This window comes from Oncorhynchus masou, chromosome 12 (assembly GCF_036934945.1).
Source record: "Oncorhynchus masou masou isolate Uvic2021 chromosome 12, UVic_Omas_1.1, whole genome shotgun sequence".
In the NCBI taxonomy this organism is placed as follows: domain Eukaryota; kingdom Metazoa; phylum Chordata; class Actinopteri; order Salmoniformes; family Salmonidae; genus Oncorhynchus; species Oncorhynchus masou.
In genome coordinates this window covers 22,568,913-22,593,698 of record NC_088223.1, presented here as the reverse complement: position 1 = coordinate 22,593,698, position 24,786 = coordinate 22,568,913, and the positions used below count along the sequence as shown (strand labels likewise).

The following is a 24,786-nucleotide window of genomic DNA, read 5'->3' as shown; positions in this document are numbered from 1 at the left end:
CTCATTTTTGATATGACTCAAGAAAATAGGCATCTGGCCCCATTTTTGGTATGACTCAAATAGGGATCAAACCCACAACCTCCTAATCTCAGGATGTACATTAACCACAAGGCCACTGAGTTGATGTGCGATCCTGGAGTTACACCACCATCCAAAACCCAAATTATTTGCTTCATGCCATCAAGAAGATATTCCAAAAACAATAACACACATTCTGTTTGCTGATTAGGTCACAATGGCTAACTAGCCAGGTGAAGCCACTATTCCTATTTTCATTTGCAGACCCTTAGGCTGAATTAATTAAGAAAGATGTGCAAAATTAATCAAGCAAGCTCAGATTATTTATAACTCTGTGTGAATCACACATATTGTTGGTGTATCAATTGTATTACGAGGGCATTGGCTGTATTACAAGGACGTTCTCTGTATTAAACGATAAGTACCCTCAGCAGTATCCTAGGTTTCAAATAATTGAGTAGTTTTGTCGTGACCATCTGTGTTACAGTATAATCCAACTGTAGCATGGTATATCACTATATTAACGTGCCATGACCTCACAATGAACCCTAAGCTTAGCTGTGGTACTACCAAGTCATACATGTGTCAAAGACGACAGAGTTAATAAACAGAAATGCTTGTGTCAAGTTAGCTATATGTGTTTGTGTGGATAGGAAGATAAATGATAAATGAATGAATGGTAATAGTGTTCTGGTGAATAATGCACTCCTGAGCTCTGGCCGTCCTTTGCTGCAGTGCACGTGTGTGAGTCGATAGCGCTTAAAGCCTGTTCCAAGGTGTAGCATATGCAATATTGATTTGAATGATCTGATGTTAGGGATGCATTCCACTCCTCAAAGTGGGTAGTCGATGCAATTTCCCTTATTATCGAATCCGCGGGCCAACTCTGGGAGGGAAAAAAGGAAAAACCTCTGACTTGGGAAGCATCTTAAATTGATGGAATCCTGATGAACAAAGTACAAATTATTGACGGCCACAGGGTTTTTAATTAAAGACCTAGATAACAACACAAATCTAGTCGGTGTACAACGCATTATGCTGGGAGTCAGGAAGCAGGTGCAGAAGGTAAGTTTAATGATAAGAATAAGGCAGATCAACAAAACAGGAGAAGCGTACTGAACGTGAACAAAACCAATATTGCCTGATGACTAAGGCTACTGAGGACTGAATAAAGGGAGAGTAATCAAGGTGATGATGAGGTCCAAGTGTGTGTAACGATTGGGAGCAGGTGTCCGTAAGGATGGTTGCAAGGACCGGTGATTGGTAGACCGGCGACGTCAAACGCTGGAGCGGTGGAGCAGGAGTAGGTGTGACACAGTGACACTCGTGTTTTTGACCGATGTGTCTTGGGGAATGGTTATCTGTCATGATGAGCTAGAAATGCTCAAGGGCATTCCGATGTTAGCATAAATATGGAATGCTCTTAATTTGATGTTTTATGAGTGCATTAATGAATGTTTCATTCTCTTCTTATGAAGCATTTTGTTTACCTGAAACCGTTTTGTTCAGTCTGTGTACTTGACACTGTCCATGCAATTAATGTTGTCCACATTTTTTTAGCATACTGATTTGTCCATCTACACTGAACAAAGGCACTTCACGAATGGACAGATTTGTTTTTGTCTACTTGAAGAGCTTGCACCACTAATACTGTGCAAAGTCTCAAAAGACAACATGTTCAACTAACTCTATGTGTAATGCAGAGCGCCTTATAGGAGCAGTTAGGGTTAAGTGCCTTGCTCAAAGTAAGAGCAATGTATTGCTGCACAACAACATATTTGCATTTTCATGATTTTATAAAGGGTCTGCAACAAAAATGATCAGTCATATTTAATGTTGGGGCTATTGTGAAAAAGCTCCTGTCAAAACAGTGCTTTTGAGCAATGCAGCCTTTTCGACTACCCATTTGGATTTTCACTCATATTCAGTGACACTTTTGTATGAAATAGAAGAAGAAGAAAATAACCAGGATTCCCATAGTCCTCGGTGTCCTCTTCGGCATGTGTGCATGTCATCGGTGCGTGTTTGTTTGCTGTGTTTGAGCCATGCCATATTGCATGTTATTAAATCCACATTAGAGCAATCAGTTAAATGTATTCACAGAGACATGCTTTGCTGTATTAATGCATTTATACAAATATGACGAAACTGAAAAAGCCCCAAAGAACACTGTTCTTTGAAAGCTCCTTATCTTTAATTTACATCAATATTATACACAGAGAAAGTAAACAGAAACAATAAAGACTGTAGTGCATAAACATACTAATATGTGAACTGAATAAGTGTTCTTATACCCAGTTAGCAACACTACAATGGCCCATTTGGCCGAATGCCCCCCCCCCCCCGGCAAAGTTGTAGGTCCTCCACTGCATACTACAGTATATACGGTTCCTAGAAGTACTCTGGAATAACTTGAAAAGCAACTACATTGTTAATCAAGGGCATGACGAGACGCATGGCTTCCTTCCACTTGACGGGAGAAAGGCTCCTACTCACTCCAAATCCAATCATCAATAAACCAGGCAATGTGATGAGAACGGGACCCTGGGGAGTCTTTCTGCATGGTTTGTCCATGTTGTACACAGCTTTCTGAGGTCTGTCTTTGTGTGAATGATAAATGAGTGACTGTACATTGAAACCTGTGACAGGACTGCGACTGGTGTAACAGGTGAGTTGGTTGTGTGTGTGTGTGTGTGTTTGACTGACTACTCACTGCCAGCCTGTCTAAGTATGGTACTGAGGTTCAAACCCCCTTGGGTTTCACACTTCGCTGGACATCTCTGCGGGAATAAGAGGCAACTTCTCTAAACATAGCTGACAAATTGTTCTGGTGGTGAAGGGAGGGACTCGATGGAGTGTGCCGAAATTTCATGTGGCGAAGCCTGTCGTTTTAGAACTGCTTTCCAAAGTGACGGATGGTGAAAACAGGGAGCTGGCGTCCCAGCACTGAAGCTTGTACAGAGAGTGGTTGTGTCCAAAATGGCACCCTATTCCCTATATAGGACACTGCTATTGACCTAGGGCCCGCTCTGGTCAAAGGTAGTGCACTATATGGGGAATAGGGTGCCATTTGAGACGCACATAGGGTAGAAGAGTCTTGAATGACCCTCTGTAATCAACTGAACAGAAAATCTGTCTTTCCTCTCTTTGCCTTGTGCCATGCCTCATCCATCATACATGAGACCCTGGAACTATTCTCCTGGCATTTTTAAGTCATCGCTGTTTTCTTTAGGCCATGTTGTGATGCGCTCATATGACAAGAAACACAACATTGATAGACATAACATTAAGAAACACTGACAGCCATAGATAGAGGATCCTGCTCTCCTTTACTCTACAAAATAAAATACAAAACTAAAGGGCAATCTGTGATTGTTACATCTTTTGAACTTTGAAATTAATAATTTTCCAAAAAAGGGGGTGGGCTGACTGCTTCGTTGTTTTTTTTCAAATCCCAGAGTACTCATTTTATGTATGACTGATGGCGGTATAAATTATACATACAGAACATTGATAATGTATTGCTCATTTGGACAATAAAGCACCAGAATGCAACAATCAACAATCACAGCAATCCGCAGTCATCCCCAAAGTGGAACCATTTCTCACCATCATTATTTTTAAAGGCAGATGTATTTAGACTTGGGAAAAAGACAATCTTATTCTATGTGTAGTGAGTGTTTTTTGGGTTTGTTTCTTGGCTGACACCACCCTTAGCTGAGTTGCCAACAACCAGATGTATCCGGATTTCAGGGATACGACTAATTCAACTTAGCTTCCTTTTCCGCTGACAAACGGATGTGGGGACTCCGCTTAGGCATATTATTTTACGCCTGCTATGTTAGTTTGACACTGACTGCTACTTTCAGGGAGTATTTTGGGATTTCTCCAGCAGCTTACTGACCTAGAGGGAGGCAGCAGTGTAAACATATCCTCCTCTCAGCTGTCAAGCGCACTGACATGCTGCTGCTGCTGCTGCCGGTTTGAAAGGAGAACATTTTAGGGCAAAGTAAGGTAGCTGCGGAAAAGCCAAAATAAGGCTGTATTTTGCTGGCTTTGTTTGTGTGTGTGTGTGTGTGTGTGTGTGTGTGTGTGTGTGTGTGTGTGTGTGTGTGTGTGTGGTGTGTGTGTGTGGGGTGGGTGTGCATGTGCGTGTGTTCACTGTTTATGTGTATTTGTGGACTCCATCTACATTTCTACAGTACCGGTCAACAGTGGACACACCTACTCTTTCAAGGGTTTTTCTTTGCTTTTACTATTTTCTACATTGTAGAATAATAGTGGAGACATCAAAACTACGAAATAACACTTATGGAATCATGTAGTAACCAAGAAAGTGTTAAACAAATCCAAATGTATTTTATATTTGAGATTCTTCAAAGTAGCCACCCTTTGCCTTGATGACAGCTTTGCACACTGGAATGAGTCTGTGTGTCCATACCTGACTGGTACTGTATTTTATTTTAGAGTCTATAGTTTCTAAAATGTTCTCGAATAATGATAGTCTTTCTATTGGTTTTGTTTGTTTTCCCCATTATCCCATCAGCAGGTTTGCTTCATGCTGATTTGTTTTTATGTTCATCCATTTTAGATATCTGACATTTACTCAGCAGTCGGAAGCGACACGAATGGCCACCGTAAATATCTGAAGTAGGCACTGGGGCCTCTCTTAAAGCACTGTTAAAGTAAGAAACAGTGAACGACCCAGTCTGGTCTAACTCTACTCTATAAAGGATTATAGATTGTATATAAGATAAGACACCAGTGCAAAGTTTGCAGCTGTCATTTACAGAGGTTACATAGTCATCAAAGGTAAAACAGTATGTACACTAATCATTAAGAAGTAAATGCGTTCCTTCTGAACATTTATAGCTAATGCATATACTTTAGGCCCTTGTCTCATGATTTAATGTCCTGGTTCATGAAGACATATATGCTCAAGAATTCCCGCAGTGTTTCTTAGTCAATTAGTCGTTCAGGCCTTTGCCATTCTCTGTGCATCACACTACGTAGCCTACACTACGCCAGGTGGCTCCTGAGAGATATATCCAACGGTCAAACTACTCTCAACAAAGCAACAAAGAATATAGGCCTACAGTACATACAACAGATCTAATTAGCAGCCCTATCCACAAACATACATACACCTTTTGAACTCACATACAAGTATCCAATACGCCTACACACAAATGAAAAAATGCATAATGTCCCTTCTTAGCATATTCTACTTCAGAAAGCCAGTAAAGCCACACCCACTCATTCAGCAGGGAGAAACATTGTTTTCCTGTGATCCATATTTCTTATCTGCTGTCTATTGTTTTGCTGGTCACAAGGAGATATACTTATTTTGTAGCCTGGTTGGTCTAGCAGTAATGTGTTAGCCTCCGGGACACATGTCTACAGTGTCGGTACATAGGTTTGAATATGGCCTACTACCCTTTAACATAATCTCTCTCCATCTTTCCCCACTATCAGTCTGGCCTACTGCTCTTTAACAGAATCTCTCTCTATCTTTCCCCAGTATCAATCTGGCCTACTTCCCTTTACCACAATCTCTCTTTTTCTTTCCTCACTATCAATCTGGCCTACTGCTCTTTAAAACAATCTCTCTCTATCTTTCCCCACTATCAATCTGGCCTACTATATATAATATCATGGTGTATAAGACCCTTTTCACAATTTCTCAAGATAAACCTTACTGTATTTCCAAAGACACATGTTTTAACTCCTCCCACGCTGAGATTTTGAGAAAGTATTATTGTGTAAGACACTGAGCTCCAGCCAATTTCATTGCAGTACCTAAATGTTAAAGTTTCATGGATCTTCCTTCTATTAAATACTTCTGTGCTCCCTCTGCTCTGCATGCTGTCATATTGGTTCCTGTCTTCAACTTCAGCTCCTCAAACTAAACCCAACGGAAATTAAATAGGAATTAAGAATCTGGATATTGGGTACGTCCCTAATTATACCATATTGTAGTGCACTCTTTTTGACCAGGATCCATAGGGTTTCGATCAAAAGTAGGAATAGAATACCATTTGCGATGCTAGCCATTGTGTGGTACACCCAGCCACTGATCATCAGTCATCTAATTCCCCATCCAGCCAGCCTAGCATTATGCATTATGCAAGCTAGCTATTTGCTATCTGACCCGATGTACTGGCATCCTCCATTAGGCAGCCGGTAAACAAGACCAAGAGATGGAGCTAGGACTAGTGGATTTGATAAACAGCACTCAGCTGAGTGTTGATGTCGTGCCACATGACACATCAATAGTAATGGACACCATCTGTGCAGTTGAAGATAGAGAGGACAGAACGGCTGGAAGAACAGCATAGAAGACTGGGTTCCTGTTTGGAAGTCTAAATGTGGCAAGACCTGAGTGTGCTTGTCTTTACGCGACAGAGATATTTTGGGAGCAAGGAATAGATGTAAATGGACATAGTTGACAGAGATAGCACTGTGTTGGAAGTACACATGTCTCTTCGAAGGAGGTTCCTAGCTAGCCACACAAAATACTTATTCATTTTGACTGTGGTTTATATATTTACCTGAATTTCAAAAATATTACAAAATACTTCCTAACCCTCCGGACTAAAGTCTGGTCCCTGACAAGCATTTAAATAATTTAAATCTGTTATTTTCTCCTGAAAAGACAGGTCTTTGAGACAGTGAACAATGGGCTGCTGCAGCTGGCTTTTGACCACCATAACCACCTCTAAAACATTGAGATGCATGGTCAGATGTGGTCCAACGCATTGGTCTGTAATTAGCTTGGTGTAGACACTAGCCCCCCTCTCCCCTCCCCTTCCTTGCCCTCCTCCCTCCAGTCAGACCATGGTGTTGTGGACAAATATTAATGGCCATGGTGTGAGTGAGGCTCAGTCACAGGGAAAATGAAAACTGACATGCCACTCTCTGTCTCAGATGGAAAGTGATCCAAATGAATCACAATCAGGTTGTGAGAATGTCGATAGATTGCCCAACACTAGGCGCAAACTGATGATGCTCAGGGTAAGAGGTTACTGCTTATACCACTGCACCACCGCAGGTCACAACGCTCTAGCAAGCCATGAGAATAGCTGATGATAAATGATGTTAATGGTGCGTAGTTTTCTATTATTTCGTTTTCATCCTTCCCCAAACTGAACCTCTCAGAATTAATGCCTAAACTGTTAAAATGTGTGTTTTGTTTCAGTTTTAACCCTGTATCCATGCAGAATGAATGCATCAAAAATAGACATTCATCCATAATATGTCAAATTTCAAAGGGAAACTATGAGATCTTGTTGCTGCTCCACTATCTTCCTGTGCACCTAACACCCTGTACATGATGCGTGTTGGTGTGGTAGCTGTCCCATCTCCTCCCCCATCTTGCTGTGCACCTAACACCCTGTACATGCTGAGTGTTGGTGTGGTAGCTGTCCCATCTCCTCCCCCATCTTGCTGTGCACCTAACATCCTGTACATGCTGAGTGTTGGTGTGGTGGCTATTGTGTAAGAACAGAGGCACAGGGCCAGCATGAGAGCCTTGTCCTCTTTCTCTGGCCCTCTCCGACTGCTCTCCTGTATATATCATAATGCTCTGCTCTTATCTCCCCTGTCCAGTGAATGAGGGGGGCATCAAGCAGGCGTCCAACTCCTGTCCTGACCCGGGGGAACCAGAGAACGGCAAGAGGGTGGGCTCCGACTTTAGGTAGGTCATTTTGGGGTGAAGAATGGACCCTTACTAACATAGCACCCCTGGGCCCGGAGAGACAGGACACTGGATTTGCAAAGCCTGTGGCAAGGCACCTCTAGGGTTGCAAAGTTCCTGGAACTTTCCCAAAATTCCCAGGTTTCCCAGAACTCCTGGGTGGAAAATTCCTGGAATCAGAAGGAAATAAGCAGGAAATCTCCTCCTCTCGGGATTGCTGCAAAACCAGGGAATTGTAGGAAGATTACAGGAATTTTGCACCCTGGGCACCTCTCATGTGGCTTGCATGTTGCAATGTGTTGGAGAACATACTGATGAAAGTTTTTTTCCCACCACAACTATAAAGAACAATACAAAAATAAACAAATACTATATTATTTACTACATTTACTGAGGCGCTGACTTGCTGCACCCTCGACAACTACTGTGATTATTATTATTTGACCATGCAGGTCATTTATGAACATTTGAACATCTTGGCCATGTTCTGTTATAATCTCCACCCGGCACAGCCAGAAGAGGACTGGCCACCCCTCATAGCCTGGTTCTTCTCTAGGTTTCTTATTAGGTTTTGGACTTTCTAGGGAGTTTTTCCTAGCCACCGTGCTTCTACACCTGCATTGCTTGCTGTTTGTGGTTTTAGGCTGGGTTTCTGTACAGCACTTTGAGATATCAGCTGATGTACGAAGGGCTATATAAATAGATTTGATTTGATTATTTATGAGTTATTTATATTCCCAGTATAGACAAAGCAGATGAAGTTAAAACAAACAGCCTACAGCTGTTAACATGAATATTCTCCGAGGGCCATATCGCCTGTCAATGACAGTGGAAGGACTCTGGACATTGATTGTAGAAGGAAGGTACTCTGGTGTCATTATGAGTGCAGTGTCATGAGCGTGACACACACCAGTAATACAGTTCAACCTGAATATGACACTAGCCTCTAGTATCGCTCCATCTGAATAGGAATCACTTCTCCTCTCATCTTTAAGTGCTCATTCAATGACACACACACCACTTCACTGTGGAATATTGACAGCAGCAGCTCAATGTGTGCAAAACCTAGGTCAATATTGAGCTCAGGGCCTGTAATCATAAGGTATCTTAGGGTAGGAGTACTGATCTAGGATCAGTTTAGCCTTTGAGATTAGAATGAATGGACATAATCATATATATCTTTTTTGACCTTTATTTAACTAGGCAAACCAGTAAAGAACAAATTCTTATTTACAATGACAGCCTACCCCCGCCAAACCCTAACCTGCACGATGCTGGGCAAATGCGCCACCCAATGGGACTCCCAATAAAAGCCAGTTGTGATACAGCCTGGAATCAAACCAGTGTCTGTAGTGACACCTCTAGCACTGAGATGCCGTGCTAGAGACTGCTGTACAACTCCTACTCTGAGACTCTTTATAAATATGGGCCAAGATGATTTTAACTGTGATGATGGCAGTGGAGATGGTATTCTATTTGAAGAGAGCTAAGAGATGCCAACAAGAAAACAATGACTTTATACCTTTTATGTTATGACTTATTTCTCTGTAACGTGTAGTGGGAAACATGCCCATTTCAGAATATCATACATATCATTGCAATTTTCCCGTTTAGATCGTGTTTGTGTTCATCTGAACAGAGTGAATAGTTTCTGGAACCATTTCCTCTGAATGATATCAGATTATCTCAACCGAGCCCCAAGTTTGAGCTTCAAACAAATCGAAGGCCTTTCAAACCAGGCTTTTTTTTTTACTGTGTAGGAAAATCAAAGATGAGATTACTAGCAGATGTATTTTGAGGTATAAGATGTTTGTAGTTCAATAACACACATTAGCTGTACATCAATACTTTCAGTTCATTTACAGTATTTGGCTTTGTTGTGTTAAAAAAGCCCTATATTCCAATATCACGTGGTCCTAGTGGGAATCTGTTTTTAATTACTGTTTAATGTGCACAGATAGGCCTATACTTCATCTGTTTCTACAGTATACCTTGTAGTAACACTCCTGTGTGTGTGTGTGTGTGTGTGTGTGTGTGTGTGTGTGTGTGTGTGTGTGTGTGTGTGTGTGTGTGTGTGTGTGTGTGTGTGTGTGTGTGTGTGTGTGTGTGTGTGTGTGTGCGTGCGTGTGGGAATGTGCCTGTACATGTGTGTCTGCCTGTCTGTGTTCCATCTCTCCCAACAACAGTATTGGAGCCACCGTCCAGTTCCTCTGTAATGAGGACCACGTGCTCCAAGGCTCCAAGACCATCACCTGTCAGAGGGTGGCCGAGGTGTTCGCTGCCTGGAGTGACCACCGCCCCGTCTGCAAAGGTCAGTTAGCACCCCTGGCAACTGCCTGCATGCTCCTGGACCCCAAATGGCACCCTATTCCTTATTTAGTGCACTACTTTTGACAAGGGCCCATAGGGGGCTGGTCAAAAGTAGCAAACTATATGGGGAATAGGCCACTATTTAGGACGCAGTGCATGGCTCCTGGGTCCCAAAATTCATTGAGAATATAGATATGGAGCCCTCATGGAAATGTCAGAGTACTTTGTCATTTTCAACTGAGCAACATTTTGGTGGCTTGGTTTTGCTGAGAGATTGATTTGAAATATAATTTGGGATTCTGTGAAATGTTCATGATGTTCAACAGCGGATCAGAGACCTGCTGAGGTTTGATTAGTCAGTGTTACCGCAGGGGAGGGTTGGTGTGACAAGCAGACAGGTTGTTAGAGGTAGCTGGGACACCTGTGGGCCTGATCCTTTTTTGTGACACACACACACACATTCATCAACCAATCGTGGTCCATTTTGATGGTGACACACACATTGACCAACCAATCCTATCCCAGGCCACTGTGAGGCCTCCGGAGTGGCTCGGACGACCCACTTTGCAGATCAGTAAACAAAGTAAAATTATACTGTGTGTAACATTTAAAGCATCTTGCATATCACGCCCTACATTCATTCATCAGAGCCATCCTCAGGTTGTGCTCTCCAGCCGGGCAAACAATAAAATAAAGAAAATGTTCTAGTATTTCAGGCAGAGTTTAATTATAGGTAATTAGGTACTGAAATTAGTTGATGCGGCAATGGACAACAACTTCAAGGCATAATTATTGTCTTGCTGGATAAGTCTTCTATCTCCCTCTCCCCTCTCTCTCTCTCTCTCTCTCTCTCTCTCTCTCTCTTTCTCTTTCACTCCCTTTCCCAGCTCTCACTCCCTTCCTGTCTCTCCTGTCATTAATGAAACGTTCACCTGTTGTTTGTTTTCCCTAAAATGTGTAGACATTATTATCTAATCAATTAAACACAGCTGATATCAATTAAGCCGAATCCTGTCACTTGTGTGACTGTGATGCCACCCTGGGAACTGACCGCCCTGAACAATGTCTCCAGGATACCCATGTCTCTGGGGTGTATCTTATAACATCCTTGCATCGGCTTGTCTCTAAGCAGGAGACTCCCTTCAGACTAATGTTTAGTTAATTTATTAGGATTCCCATTAGCTGTTGATCATGCAATAGCTACTCAGAGAAAAGACAACACAAAGACAATATTATACTACATATAATTAGTCAAGACACCAAGAGACAACCAAAATACTTCCTATACACTATTCATATATACTGATCAGTTAGATATTTAGATGAGGGACGGGCAACTCCAGTCTTCAGGGGATCGAAGTAGTGTCACACTTTTCCCCCATACCTAGCAAACACAGGTGATTAAACAAATTGTATTTTAAACTAAAGATCATTATTTGTTGATTACATTTTAGCAGACACTCTTATCCAGAGCAACTAGGGTTAAGTGCCTCATAGAAGGTCACATCAACAGATTTTTCCCCTAGTTGACTCAGGGATTCGAAACAGCGACCTTTCAGTTACTGACCCAACACTCTTAATCTCTAGGCTTCCTGGAGTCAGGTTAGCTGGGACTGGGGCAAACGAGCAACACCAATCACACCCCCGAGGACTGGCGTTGCTCATCTCTGATTTAAGATGTGACAAGATGTTTATTGATCTGTTTCTTTAAAATAAAAAATAAGCTAAGCTTGCTGTCTGCAGGAGTAATAACTGGTAGCAGATGTGTTCGTGCTGTCATGCAAACGTTTTTGGCTGTAGTTTGAGTTGTTTACACATTTTTATTTGATTTAATTTATGTGATTTTTATTTCATGTTTAACTTGGCAAGCGAGTTAAGAACAAATTCTTATTTCCAATGATGGCAGATATGTATAGAAGCAGCGTTTACTTTATGGTTAATAACAGCTGATGGCGTAGAGGGTTGATTACGGTACTGTTTACATGGTAGTTTTACACCAAACTAAATTAAGGTTCTATGCTAAAACACTGTAGGTGTTTTTCAATACACTGCATGCCTTTAATATGTAAGGCATTTTTAATGGACATAGAGCATGTAAAAACACCTACACGTTTACACTTTAAAATCCACCTGAGTGCCTGGACCTTGGATTCTTTAAAGCATTTAACACTTTTTTTGTTGGATTGTATGTATCTTGTTTTTCTTATTTAGCAGTCTAAACGGTTTTATACTGGATTCTGCTGTTGTGTTCCCTAAGAGGGGAGGTTCCTACAGTATGTCAAGAGTCAAAATAGATCTAAATTAAATTATCCAAATTAACTCTGAAAGTCTCTCAACATAAAATTAAGATTCGTAGGTATGATGATACTTCGTGGTCACAGTATCAGGGGTACAGTAGTGCTCTTTCTTGATTCAATTTGAGGTCATTATTATTCAGAGAAGGTTGTTCGATAGAGAGGATGTGCTAAAACCTTGTAATCTCAGAACCATTTTCAGTTTGAACATTCAATATGCCTGTCTTTCTTATTTACATGAGTTGTCTGATGGATATTGCAAACCTCCCATCAAACCAACACTTAATAGTTCACTACTGTATATAAAAACAAGTCACAGGCACTCTTGATCTTGTTTCTTGTCAATTGTCAACTCTGCAATGTCCTTGTGTCCCACAAATGACTTATCCGCCACCATATCTCAATGCATTACAGTATGTCAGTGAACACTAGTGCCATATGGCCACATGACAACCAGACAGCTGGTTAGGCCGATATGCCCACACATTCTTCTCACTTCTTTCAGTACTTTAGTCTGATTGGCAGTGTCTTTGAAGCATGGAAGAGGGTTGATATGACTAAATACATCCAGGAAGTGTATGATATCATGACGTATAACCGGCTGTATCCACTGCCAGTTGAACTTTATTAGGAGGACAAAAAATATTCCCTATTTAGTGCACAACTTATGACCAGGGCCCTTACTGGTCTTATTAAAAGACATTCACTATATAGAGAATAGGTTAGAGAATAGGTTAGAGAATAGGTTAGAGAATAGGTTAGAGAATAGGTTAGAGAATAGGTTAGAGAATAGGTTAGAGAATAGGTTAGAGAATAGGGTAGAGAATAGGGTAGAGAATAGGTTAGAGAATAGGTTAGAGAATAGGTTAGAGAATAGGTTAGAGAATAGGTTAGAGAATAGGTTAGAGAATAGGGTAGAAAATAGGGTCGTTTTTCAGTTGTACTTAGGCTCTGTCGATTATCAGGGACAATCCAATAAATAGACGCCAAATGCCAAAAGACAAAACATACTTTACTGTATTGTGTATGGAAATGATGAAATGCACAGTGGTCTAATGCACTGCATCTCAGTGCTAGAGGTGTTTCTACAGACCGATAGTGTGGTGCACAATTGGCCCAGAGTTGTCCGGGTTAGGGTTTGGCCGGGGTAGATAATCATTTGTTCTTAACTGACTTGCCTAGTTAAATAATGGTTAAATAAGTAAACAAAAAAGCATCAGGACATCCTTGTTTCTTTAAAACTAGCAAAGCAACATTTGAATGTGTACATGTACAATATATACCACAGGAGGTTGGTGGCACCTTAATGTGGAGAACGGGCTCGTGGTAATGACTGGAGCGGAATCTGTGGAATGGAATCAAAGACGTCAAACACATGGTTTCCAGGTGTTTGATACCATTCCATTTCCACGTTCCAGGCATTATTATGAGCCATTCTCCCCTCAGCAGCCTCCACTGGTGTATACAGTACCATTCAAAAGTTTGGACACACCTACTCATTCAAGGGTTTTTCTTTATTTTACTATTTTCTACATTGTAGAATAATAGTGAAGACATCAAATCTGTGAAATAACACATATAGAATCATGTAGTAACCAAAACAGTGTTAAACAAATATATTTTATATTTGAGATTCTTCAAAGTAGCCACCCCTTGCCTTGATGACAGCTTTGCACACTTTGGCATTCTCTCAACCAGCTTCACCTGGAATGATTTCCCAACAGTCTTAAAGGAGTTCCCACATATGTTGAGCACTTGTTGGCTGCTTTTTCTTCACTCTGTGGTCCAACTCATCCCAAACCATCTCAATTGGGTTGAGGTCAGGTGATTGTGGATACCAGGTCATCTGATGCAGCACTTCATCACTCTCCTTTTTGGTCAAATAGCCCTTACACAGCCTGGAGGTGTGTTTTGGGTCATTGTCCTGTTGAAAAACAAATGATAGTCCCGCTAAGTGCAAACCAGATGGGATGGAATATCGCTGCAGAATGCTTTGGTAGCCATGCTGGTAAGTGTGACTTGAATTCTAAATAAATCACAAACAGTGTCACCAGCAAAGCACCCCCACACCATCACACCTCTTCCTCCATTCTTCACGGTGGGAACCACACATACGGAGATCATCAGTTCACCTATTCTGCGTCTCACAAAGACACCGCTATTGGAACCAAAATTCTAAAATTTGGATGCATCAGACCAAAGGACATTTTCCATCGGTCTTATGTCCATTGCTCATGTTTCTTGTTGTCCTTTAGTAGTGGTTTCTTTGCAGCAATTCGACCATGTAGGCCTGATTCATGCAGTCTCCTCGGAACAGTTGATGTTGAGATGTTTCTTAATTTTATTTATTTATACTTGCATTTATTTGGGGATTAATTTCTGAGGTGCAGTTAACTCTAATGAACTTATCCTCTGCAGCAGAGGTAACTCTGGGTATTCCTATCCTGTGGCGGTCCTCATGAGAGTCACTTTCATCATAGCGCTTGATGATTTTTGAAACTGTACTTGAAGAAACTTTTAAATTCCTTGACATTTTCTGGATTGACTGACCTTCATGTCGTAAAGTAATGATGGACTGTCATTTCTCTTTGCTTATTTTTATTTAACCAGGTAAGTTGACTGAGAACACATTCTCACTGACAGAAACAACCTGGTGAATAGTTACAGGGGCGAAATTAATAAACCAATTGTAAGCTGGGGATGATTAGGTGACCGTATGAGTGCCAGATTGGGAATTTAGCCAGGACACCAGGGTTAATACCCTTACAATAAGTGTCATGGGATCTTTTGTGACCACAGAGAGTCAGGACACCCATTTAACATCCCAGCAGAAAGACAACACCCCAATGTCCCCAATCACTGCCCTGAGGCATTGGGATATTTTTTAGACCAGAGGAAAGGGTGCCTCATACTGGCCCTCCAACACCACTTCCAGCAGCATCTGGTCTCCCATCCAGGGATTGACCAGGACCAACCTTGCTAAGCTTCAGAAGCAAGCCAGCAGTGGGATGGATGCAGGGTGGTATGCTGCTGGCGTGCAGGGTGGTATGCTGCTATTTGAGCTGTTCTTGCCATAATATGGACTTGGTCTTTTACCAAGTAGGGCTATCATCTGTATATCACCCCTACCTCGTCACAACACTGATTGGCTCGTTCGCATTAAGAAGGAAAGAAATTCCACAAATTAACTTTTATCAAGGCACACCTGCTAATTGAAATGCACCTCCTGAAGCCGGTTGAGAGAATGCCAAGAGTGTGCAAAGTTGTCAGGAAGGCAAAGTGTGGCTACTTTGAAGAATCTCAAGTATATTTTGAGTTGTTTAACACCTTTTTGGTTACTACATGATTCCATATGTGTTATTTAATTGTTTTGATGTCTTCACTATTATTCTACAATGTAGAAAATAGTAAAAATAAAGAAAAACCTTGATTGAGTAGGTGTGTCCAAACGTTTGACTGGTACTGTACGTATATACATAATGGTAATAACACTGCTGCCAGAACTGTCCTGTGTATAGCTCGGGAGACCGCCACTAGCTGTAAATGATGTATGATAAGTTTTACTGCGGACAGTATTACAAATTACGTCTTGAAATGGGCAGGCAATGTTTCGCAGCCACTTTCCGTGTGTGTATGTGTGTGTGTGTTGGGTGAACATGCGTGCTTGTACCGGCTTGCCTCCTTGTGTGTGTGCGTGTGTGTCTCTCCCTGCTCGTGTTTGTCGGTGTGTGAGACCAGACCACTCCTGTTCGGAAGGGAAAAAGGCAAAGTACCCTGGGTCAGGGTTAATGATGTCATTGATCATTCTCAGTGGCCATTGTTTTTTAGGTTACTTTGTACCTCCCGTTCTTCCGAGTCGCCAATCAGACCAGCTAAACTTTATTCTCTCTGCTGAATTGGCTCGTTTTCCCCCAGCGGAAGGTCAGCCTGAACGTTGGCGGACATAAAACACCAACAATAGGATAGAACACAAGTAAAACATGTGCAGGGTGTTTTATCAACGGCAAACGACTAATTATCTTGATGTCTTCAAGTGTAGGCTTATCTCCCTGGCTTGGCTTGGCATCCCTGACTGGGAGAGCTGGGTTTGTGAAAGTTCACCATTAAAATACTGTAGACAATAACAAAAAGAGGAGGATCCGCAATCTGGATCTCTGAACTGTTAATTTGCCTAACAAAAACAAACTGGGAAAAAAGGGACTTAATTCCAACCAAAGTCAGATTTCAGAGACTTTATTTTGCCTCTCCCAGCATGCATGATGCCATTATCCCTCAGTGTTAGATGAACCAGAGAGTATAGCCCTGTCTTGTCCCTCATGTTTCTTGTTTGTGAAGGTGGGGGTTAGAAAGGTAATGAATTGTTTGCTCACCATCGTGTCCCGTAATTGTATAGATAATTTCTATCTGGCTGCTCGGCGTGCTTGCTATAAGTTACGCCATGCACCCAGCAGGGAGAGCCAAGGCTCTTCATTTAGTAAGCAGTAATTGAGCTGTCAGTCCATGGAACACAGGCATGCCTAGATCTACGTCCCCTAGATAGAATGCAGATTCTGTTTCACTGAGGCCGAGCTGACACTCTCCGACCCCAAAACTGAATGGTTACAAATCCCATTTCTATGTCCATACGTTGTTGTCACGATGTACATGTGGAGAAGCACACTGAAGGATGGAGGGACTAGCTAGTGAGACTGACTTTGAGGACTTTTTAATACCACTCTTAGGCCATCACTTTAGTGATACTGCTTATGTTGTGTTGACTACAGTGACAGTGACAGAGATAGAGAGGTCAAAAAGAGAAATGAATTGAGAGAGAGAGAAAGAGAGAAAGTGACAAACAGACTGAGATAGTGAACGAGAGAGAGAAAGAGAGATGGAAATGGAGACAAATAGAGAATCAAACATGGAGACAAAAGACACAGGGAGTGAGGGGGGTTAAGGGCTCATGCCTTTATTACTTGGCCACTACTGTGGTACAGTGAGACAGGAGTGGGTGTGAGGTGTTAGTGTGTAATCGGGTGTGTAAGCACCATGTTTCCAGACACTGTGTGAGGTCTGTGTCTCTTTCTCAGGCGCCCTGCAGGCTATCAGGCCAGCTGCCTTCACCACTGGGTGAGATCTCTGTCTATTATCAGGCCAGCTGCCTTCACCACTGGGTGAGATCTCTGTCTACTATCAGGCCTGCTGCCTTCACCACTGGGTGAGATCTCTGTCTACTATCAGGCCAGCTGCCTTCACCACTGGGTGAGATCTCTGTCTACTATCAGGCCAGCTTCCTTCACCACTGGGTGAGATCTCTGTCTACTATCAGGCCAGCTGCCTTCACCACTGGGTGAGATCTCTGTCTACTATCAGGCCAGCTTCCTTCACCACTGGGTGAGATCTCTGTCTACTATCAGGCCAGCTGCCTTCACCACTGGGTGAGATCTCTGTCTACTATCAGGCCAGCTGCCTTCACCACTGGGTGAGATCTCTGTCTACTATCAGGCCAGCTGCCTTCACCACTGGGTGAGATCTCTGTCTACTATCAGGCCTTCTGGCTTCACCATTTTTGTGAGATCTCTGTCTATTATCAGGCCAGCTGCCTTCACCATTGGGTGAGATCTCTATCTACTATCAGGCTAGCTGCCTTCACCATTGGGTGAGATATCTGTCTATTATCAGGCCAGCTGCCTTCACCACTGGGTGAGATCTCTACTTTCAGGCCAGCTGCCTTCACCACTGGGTGAGATCTCTGTCTACTTTCAGGCCAGCTGCCTTCACCATTGGGTGAGATATGTCTATTATCAGGCCAGCTGCCTTCACCACTGGGTGAGATCTCTACTTTCAGGCCAGCTGCCTTCACCATTGGGTGAGATCTCTGTCTACTATCAGGTCAGCTGCCTTCACCACTGGGTGAGATCTCTGTCTACTATCAGGCCAGCTGCCTTCACCACTGGGTGAGATCTCTGTCTACTTTCAGGCCAGCTGCCTTCACCATTGGGTGAGATCTCTGTCTACTATCAGGCCAGCTGCCTTCACCACTGGGTGAGAACTCTGTCTACTCTCAGGCCAGCTGCCTTCACCACTGGGTGAGATCTCTGTCTACTATCAGGCCAGCTGCTTTCACCACTGGGTGAGATCACTGTCTACTATCGGGCCAGCTGCCTTCACCACTGGGTGAGATCTCTGTCTACTATCCGGCCAGCTGCCTTCACCACTGGGTGAGATCTCTGTCTACTATCAGGCCAGCTGCCTTCACCACTGGGTGAGATCTCTGTCTACTATCAGGCCAGCTGCCTTCACCACTGGGTGAGATCTCTGTCTACTATCAGGCCAGCTGCCTTCACCACTGGGTGAGATCTCTGTCTACTATCAGGCCAGCTGCCTTCACCACTGGGTGAGATCTCTGTCTACTATCCGGCCAGCTGCATTCACCACTGGGTTCCAGGAGCACTGAGGACGAGACTCCACATGGTGGAGACATACGCGGACGCCTCAACAGACACATGCTTAAACAGAGACACACATAAAATCATACATACACAGATTCGCCTATCTCTGTCTCTCTGTCTCTCTCTCTCTCTCTCTCTCACACTCTCTCTCTCACACACACACACACACACACATATATATACAAAAACAATAAACAAACATGCAGACACAAACAAACATGCAGACATACTTACACAGTAAATTTAAATAAATGAATTAGGCCCAAATTTATGGATTTCACATGACTGGGAACAGGGTTGGGGAGTAACGGATTACATGTACATGTATGGGATTACATGTAAGGGATTACAAAAAACAGTAACTGGAATCTGTATCGTTACCAGCAACATTTACATTTACATTTAAGTCATTTAGCAGACGCTCTTATCCAGAGCGACTTACAAATTGGGCCAAAAATCATTTTTGACACTTCTTTGTTTTCTCAATGACATTTAAATCAGGATTGAAAAAATTTAACCTAAGCTAGTCTGACCACAAGTCAGAGGCCACTATGATGACACACCAAATGTGTTTGATCAAGAGCAATAATAGGCTTTTGTAGGCTACAGTCCAAGCCATGTCTTCCAATGGTGCGACTCCTTTCGGCATCTGAAGATTATCCGACATGTATAAACGCTTGGAGGTAAGGATGACAGCAGTGGTGTAGTCTACAGCGATATGGATATGAATTGATGTGAATCACACTGCCGCTCTCTCATTTAGCTATTTGCGCCTTACGGATTGTGGTTGTTATGGATGGCTGTTCTCAAATCCAAATGGACACATGCTCAAAATCGCACCCTTTTCCTAGATCTATTTTTGGATTTATAAATTATATATACTAAATATATACACTACCGTTCAAAAGTTTGGGGACACTTAGAAATATCCTTGTTTTTGAAAGAAAAGCACATTTTTTGTCCACTAAAATAACATCAAATTGATGAAATACAGAAATACAGTGTAGACATTGTTAATGTTGTAAATGACTATTGTAGCTGAAAACGTCTGATTTTTAATGGAATATCTACATAGGCGAACAGAGGCCCATTATCAGCAACCATCACTCCTGTGTTCCAATGGCACAATGTATTAGCTAATCTAAGTTTATAATTTTAAAAGGCTAATTGGTCATTAGAAAACCCTTTTGCAATTATGTTAGCGCAGCTGGAAACTTTTGTGCTAATTAAAGAAGCAATAAAACGGGCCTTTAGACTAGTTGAGTATCTGGAGCGTCAGCATTTGTGGGTTCGATTACAGGCTCAAATGCCCAGAAACAAAGAACTTTCTTCTGAAACTCGTCAGTCTATTCTTGTTCTGAAAAATGAAGGCTATTCCATGTGAGAAACTGCCAAGAAACTGAGGATCTTGCTCAACGCTGTGTACTACTCCCTTCACAGAACAGCGTAAACTGGCTCTAACCAGAATAGAAAGAGTAGTGGGAGGCCCCGGTGCACAACTGAGCAAGAGGACAGGTACATTAGAGTCTCTAGTTTGAGAAACAGACGCCTCACAAGTCCTCAACTGGCAGCTTCATTAAATAATACCCGCAAAACACTAGTCTCAACATCAACAGTGAAGAGGAGTCCCCGGGATGCTGGCCTTCTAGGCAGAGTTGCAAATTAAAAGCCATATCTCAGACTGGACAATAAAAAGAAAGGATTAAGATCGGCAAAATAAAATGTACTTAATCACTTCTTTAATCAGCTCCGATACTGTTGTTGGGAGAGAAGGTACACAGACAGGCAAACACACATATGCAGGCACATGCACGCATGCACGCCCACACACACACACACACACACACACACACACACACACACACACACACACACACACACACACACACACACACACACACACACACACACACACACACACACACACACACACACACACACACACACAGGAGTGTTACTACAAGGTATACTGTAGAAACAGATGAAGTATAGGCCTATCTGTGCACATTAAACAGTAATTAAAAACAGATTCCCACTAGGACCACGTGATATTGGAATATAGGGCTTTTTTAACACAACAAAGCCAAATACTGTAAATGAACTGAAAGTATTGATGTACAGCTAATGTGTGTTATTGAACTACAAACATCTTATACCTCAAAATAAATCTGCAAGTAATCTCATCTTTGATATTCCTACGCAGTTATAAAAAAAAGCCTGGTTTGAAAGGCCTTCGATTTGTTTGAAGCTCAAACTCGGGGCTCGGTTGAGATAATCTGATATCATTCAGAGGAAATGGTTCCAGAAACTATTCACTCTGTTCAGATGAACACAAACACGATCTAAATGGGAAAATTGCAATGATATGTATGATATTCTGAAATGGGCATGTTTCCCACTACACGTTACAGAGAAATAAGTCATAACATAAAAGGTATAAAGTCATTGTTTTCTTGTTGGCATCTCTTAGCTCTCTTCAAATAGAATACCATCTCCACTGCCATCATCACAGTTAAAATCATCAGGGCCCGTATTTATAAAGATTCTCAGAGTAGGAGAGCTGATCTAGGGCTCCCGAGTGGCACAGCAATCTAAGGCACTGTATCTCAGTGCTAGAGGTGTCACTACAGGCCCTGGTTTGATTCCAGGCCGTATGAGGCTTCTTTAATCAGCACAACAGTTTTCAGCTGCGCTAACATAATTGCAAAAGTGTTTTCTAATGATAAATTTGTCTTTTAAAATTATAAACTTGGATTAACTAAAACAACGTACCATTGGAACACAGGAGTGATGGTTGCTGATAATGGGCCTCTGTTTGCCTATGTAGATATTCCATCAAAATTCAGCTGTTTCCAGCTACAATAGTCATTTACAACATTAGCAATGTCTACACTGTATTTCTGATCAATTTGATGTTACTTTAATGGACAAAAAATGTACTTATCTTTCAAAAACAAGAACATTTCTAAGTGACCCCAAACTCTTGAACGGTAGTGTATGTGTATATATATCCATTGATTATTGAAGAATGTAACTTAGAAATGTCTCATGAGTTTAGTTCAACTGTCACACTCCATGAGAACCCAAAATAGTTTTTCTCCAATGTTTGTTAAAATTGTAAATGTAAACAAACACTGAATAGACTCATAACATGGTTGAAACAATATTTTTTGATATCATTTTTTGATATTTTTTGATATTTTTTTGATATCCATAGCTATGTCTATTAATCTGAGAGTGAGCACATTTCTCCAGGCCAATCCCTCAGTTTTGTTTTACCAAAACAGGCAGGGTGGGGATTTTGATATTGTTTCATCTGTGGATGTGCCCTTTAAATATCTGCACATTATCAAGATATCCAAGTGTCACCAACAAAAAGATAAACAATAGTCCTATTGTGCTTGCAGCATATGACATTCATTTTTCACATGTAAATAGCACTTTTCAGTAGTGCTCAAAGCATGGCATTCCATGAGCGCAGCATTTATTTTTCAACTTGAATCAACGAGCTCAATCAGTCCTCCATGACAACAAAATCATAAACAACAGAGTAGGGCTGGCTAATAAGTCCTTAGTTTTGGGGTCATGCTCAAGTAAAACAATTTGGCTAATCTATACTTTCATATTTCCAAGTCCTCTTCTTGAAGATCAAGGGGTATGAAATATATTGGAATGACTGGAATTATGATAGACTTTGGTTTTTAATGTAAAGATATAATTGAATCGTAGTATTATACAGTGTGTAGCAGAAAGCAATGGCTTCGAAGAAGTCTACATAACCAACCCATTAAGTAAAATTTAACAACCATATATGGCCAGATATGTCAAATTTAACATGGATTTATCCTGCAATAGATGCCGTTCAATTGATAACAATTGTCTTCTTCTAATGCCTGTTAAGGGGAAAGTCATGTACATGTAATCAGATTACGTTACTGAGTTTGGGTAATCCAATAGTTACTTTACTGATTATAGTTTTGGATAGGTAACTAGTAACTCTAACGGAATACATTTAGAAAGTAACCTACCCAACCCTGACTCGGAATACAAATATGCATCTGTTGGTCACAGATACCTTAAAAGAAATGGGCCTCACAATTGGCCACAGAATCTCATCACGGTATTTCTGTGGATTCTAATTTCCATCGATAGTATGAAATTGTGTTCATGGTCCGTAGCTTATGCCTGCCCATACCATAACCCCACTGTCACCAAGGGGTACTCTATTCACAAAGTTGACATCAGCAAACCGCTCACCCACACGACGCCATACATGTGGTCTGAGGTTGTGAGGCCGATTGGACATACTGCCAAATTCTCTAAAACGATGTTGGAGGTGTCTTATGGTAGAGAAATTAACATTACATTCTCTGGCAACAGCTCTGGTGGACATGCCAATTGCACGCTCCTTCAACAATTGAGTTATCTGTGGCATTGTGTTATGTGACAAAACTGCACATTTAAGAGTGGCCTTTTATTGTCACCAGCACAAGGTGCACATGTGCAATGATCATCCTGTTTAATCAGCTTCTTGATATGCCACAACTGTCAGGTGGATGGATTATCTTGGAAAATGAGAAATGCTCACTAACAGGGATGTAAACAAATTAGTGTACAAAATGTGAGAGAAATAAGTTTTTGGAAAATAATGCATATGGAAATTACAGGGATCTTTTATTTCAGCTCATGAAACATGGGACCAACACTTTACATTTTGCATTTATATTGTTGTTCAGTGTACATACACACAAGCTGGCATATGTACAAACAGAGAGAGAGAGAGAGAGAGAGAGAGAGAGAGAGAGAGAGAGTGAGAGAGACACACACACACACACACATATACCACGTTCCACAGCACCATACTATCACAGAATAAATCCCCTGATTCTCACCTCCCTCCCTGAGCCCATTGTGTATGTTTGTTCCCTGTGTTTGTGTCACAATCCCCCGATCCCGTCACACCTCCACCCACCCACCCACCCACCCACCCACCTCTCCTCCCCTCCCTTCCTCTACGGCACTTTCTTTCTCGCCGTGGTACCCTGACCTTTAGCTGGCCACTAAATCACTGGCTGGCTGTCACCCACATGTCTGTTTGTTCCTGCGGCTAAAGGCTGTATAAACTAATTAAGGAAGATGCCACTTGAAATCATGCAGAAAATTGCCTAGATCTATATTTTCAGGACAGCCCAAGGGTATGCAGAGTTAATCATGAATTTCAATTTAACTATTCATTGGTGCTCTGTTTTCTCTCTCTCTCTCTCTCTCTCTCTCTCTCTCTCTCTCTCTCTCTCTCTCTCTATCGAGGGCTCTGTCTGTATCTCTTTCTCCCTCTCTTTTTCAGTGCGGATCCGTTATTTCTCTCCCAAGATGAGATTGTAATAGGAAGTGTTGCATTTACTAAACAAATGAAGACTAATTAGCAAAGTCGTATTGAGAAGAAGAAATCGTATTCCCCTTACAGACACACAATGGGAATGTCATTGCTCTCATAGCTAAGGCTGATGAGATAGTTGATCGACTCCATGTCTATTATTTCCTGTATTTTAAACATTAGTGTGGGGACTGGATGATTAAAGAGCCCGGTGACATTTGTTTTATTGTAGCCCACCAGCTCAAGGATATTACATAACCTCCAAAGTGACAGTTGTTCACATCTCTTATTATGAGGACGACTCAGACATTATAAATACCCAGGAATGACATTCTCTGCTTGCTCATTGGCTTGTAGTATTACTGAAACACTTCCTCATCTCTCCCGGGTTAATCCTATTGAAATAGAATGAATCATGATAATAAAGTAGAGACTGAATGGGACACTTTCTACTTTAACTTCCTGCTCTAATCCTATGAGTACACTCAAAGTGGCTGCTAGTCCACACATTATGGCATCATTGACTTGAATGGGGAGGCCCGTTTTACTCATTGTAGTTATGTGGTTGATACCGGAAGTACTCCATGTCTGGCCCTGGATGTCAAATCTATGTTTGAAATTCAATGGAATCTGCCATAGCAATGGTAACAAGGTACATACAAA

The 24,786-nt window shown here is 41.8% G+C and overlaps 1 protein-coding gene across 1 annotated transcript in view; it reads left to right on the top strand.

Annotated features, from left to right (window-relative positions):
* Nucleotides 1-9,889: 9,889 nt before the first annotated feature.
* LOC135549698 (CUB and sushi domain-containing protein 3-like) overlaps nt 9,890-24,786 on the top strand; it is a gene marked incomplete at its 5' end in the record, with an annotated part of 323,045 nt that continues 308,148 nt past the window's right edge. The window contains one exon of the mRNA XM_064979922.1: nt 9,890-10,025. Coding sequence (XP_064835994.1) covers nt 9,890-10,025 — 136 coding nt within the window. The remainder of the gene's footprint in view (nt 10,026-24,786) is intronic.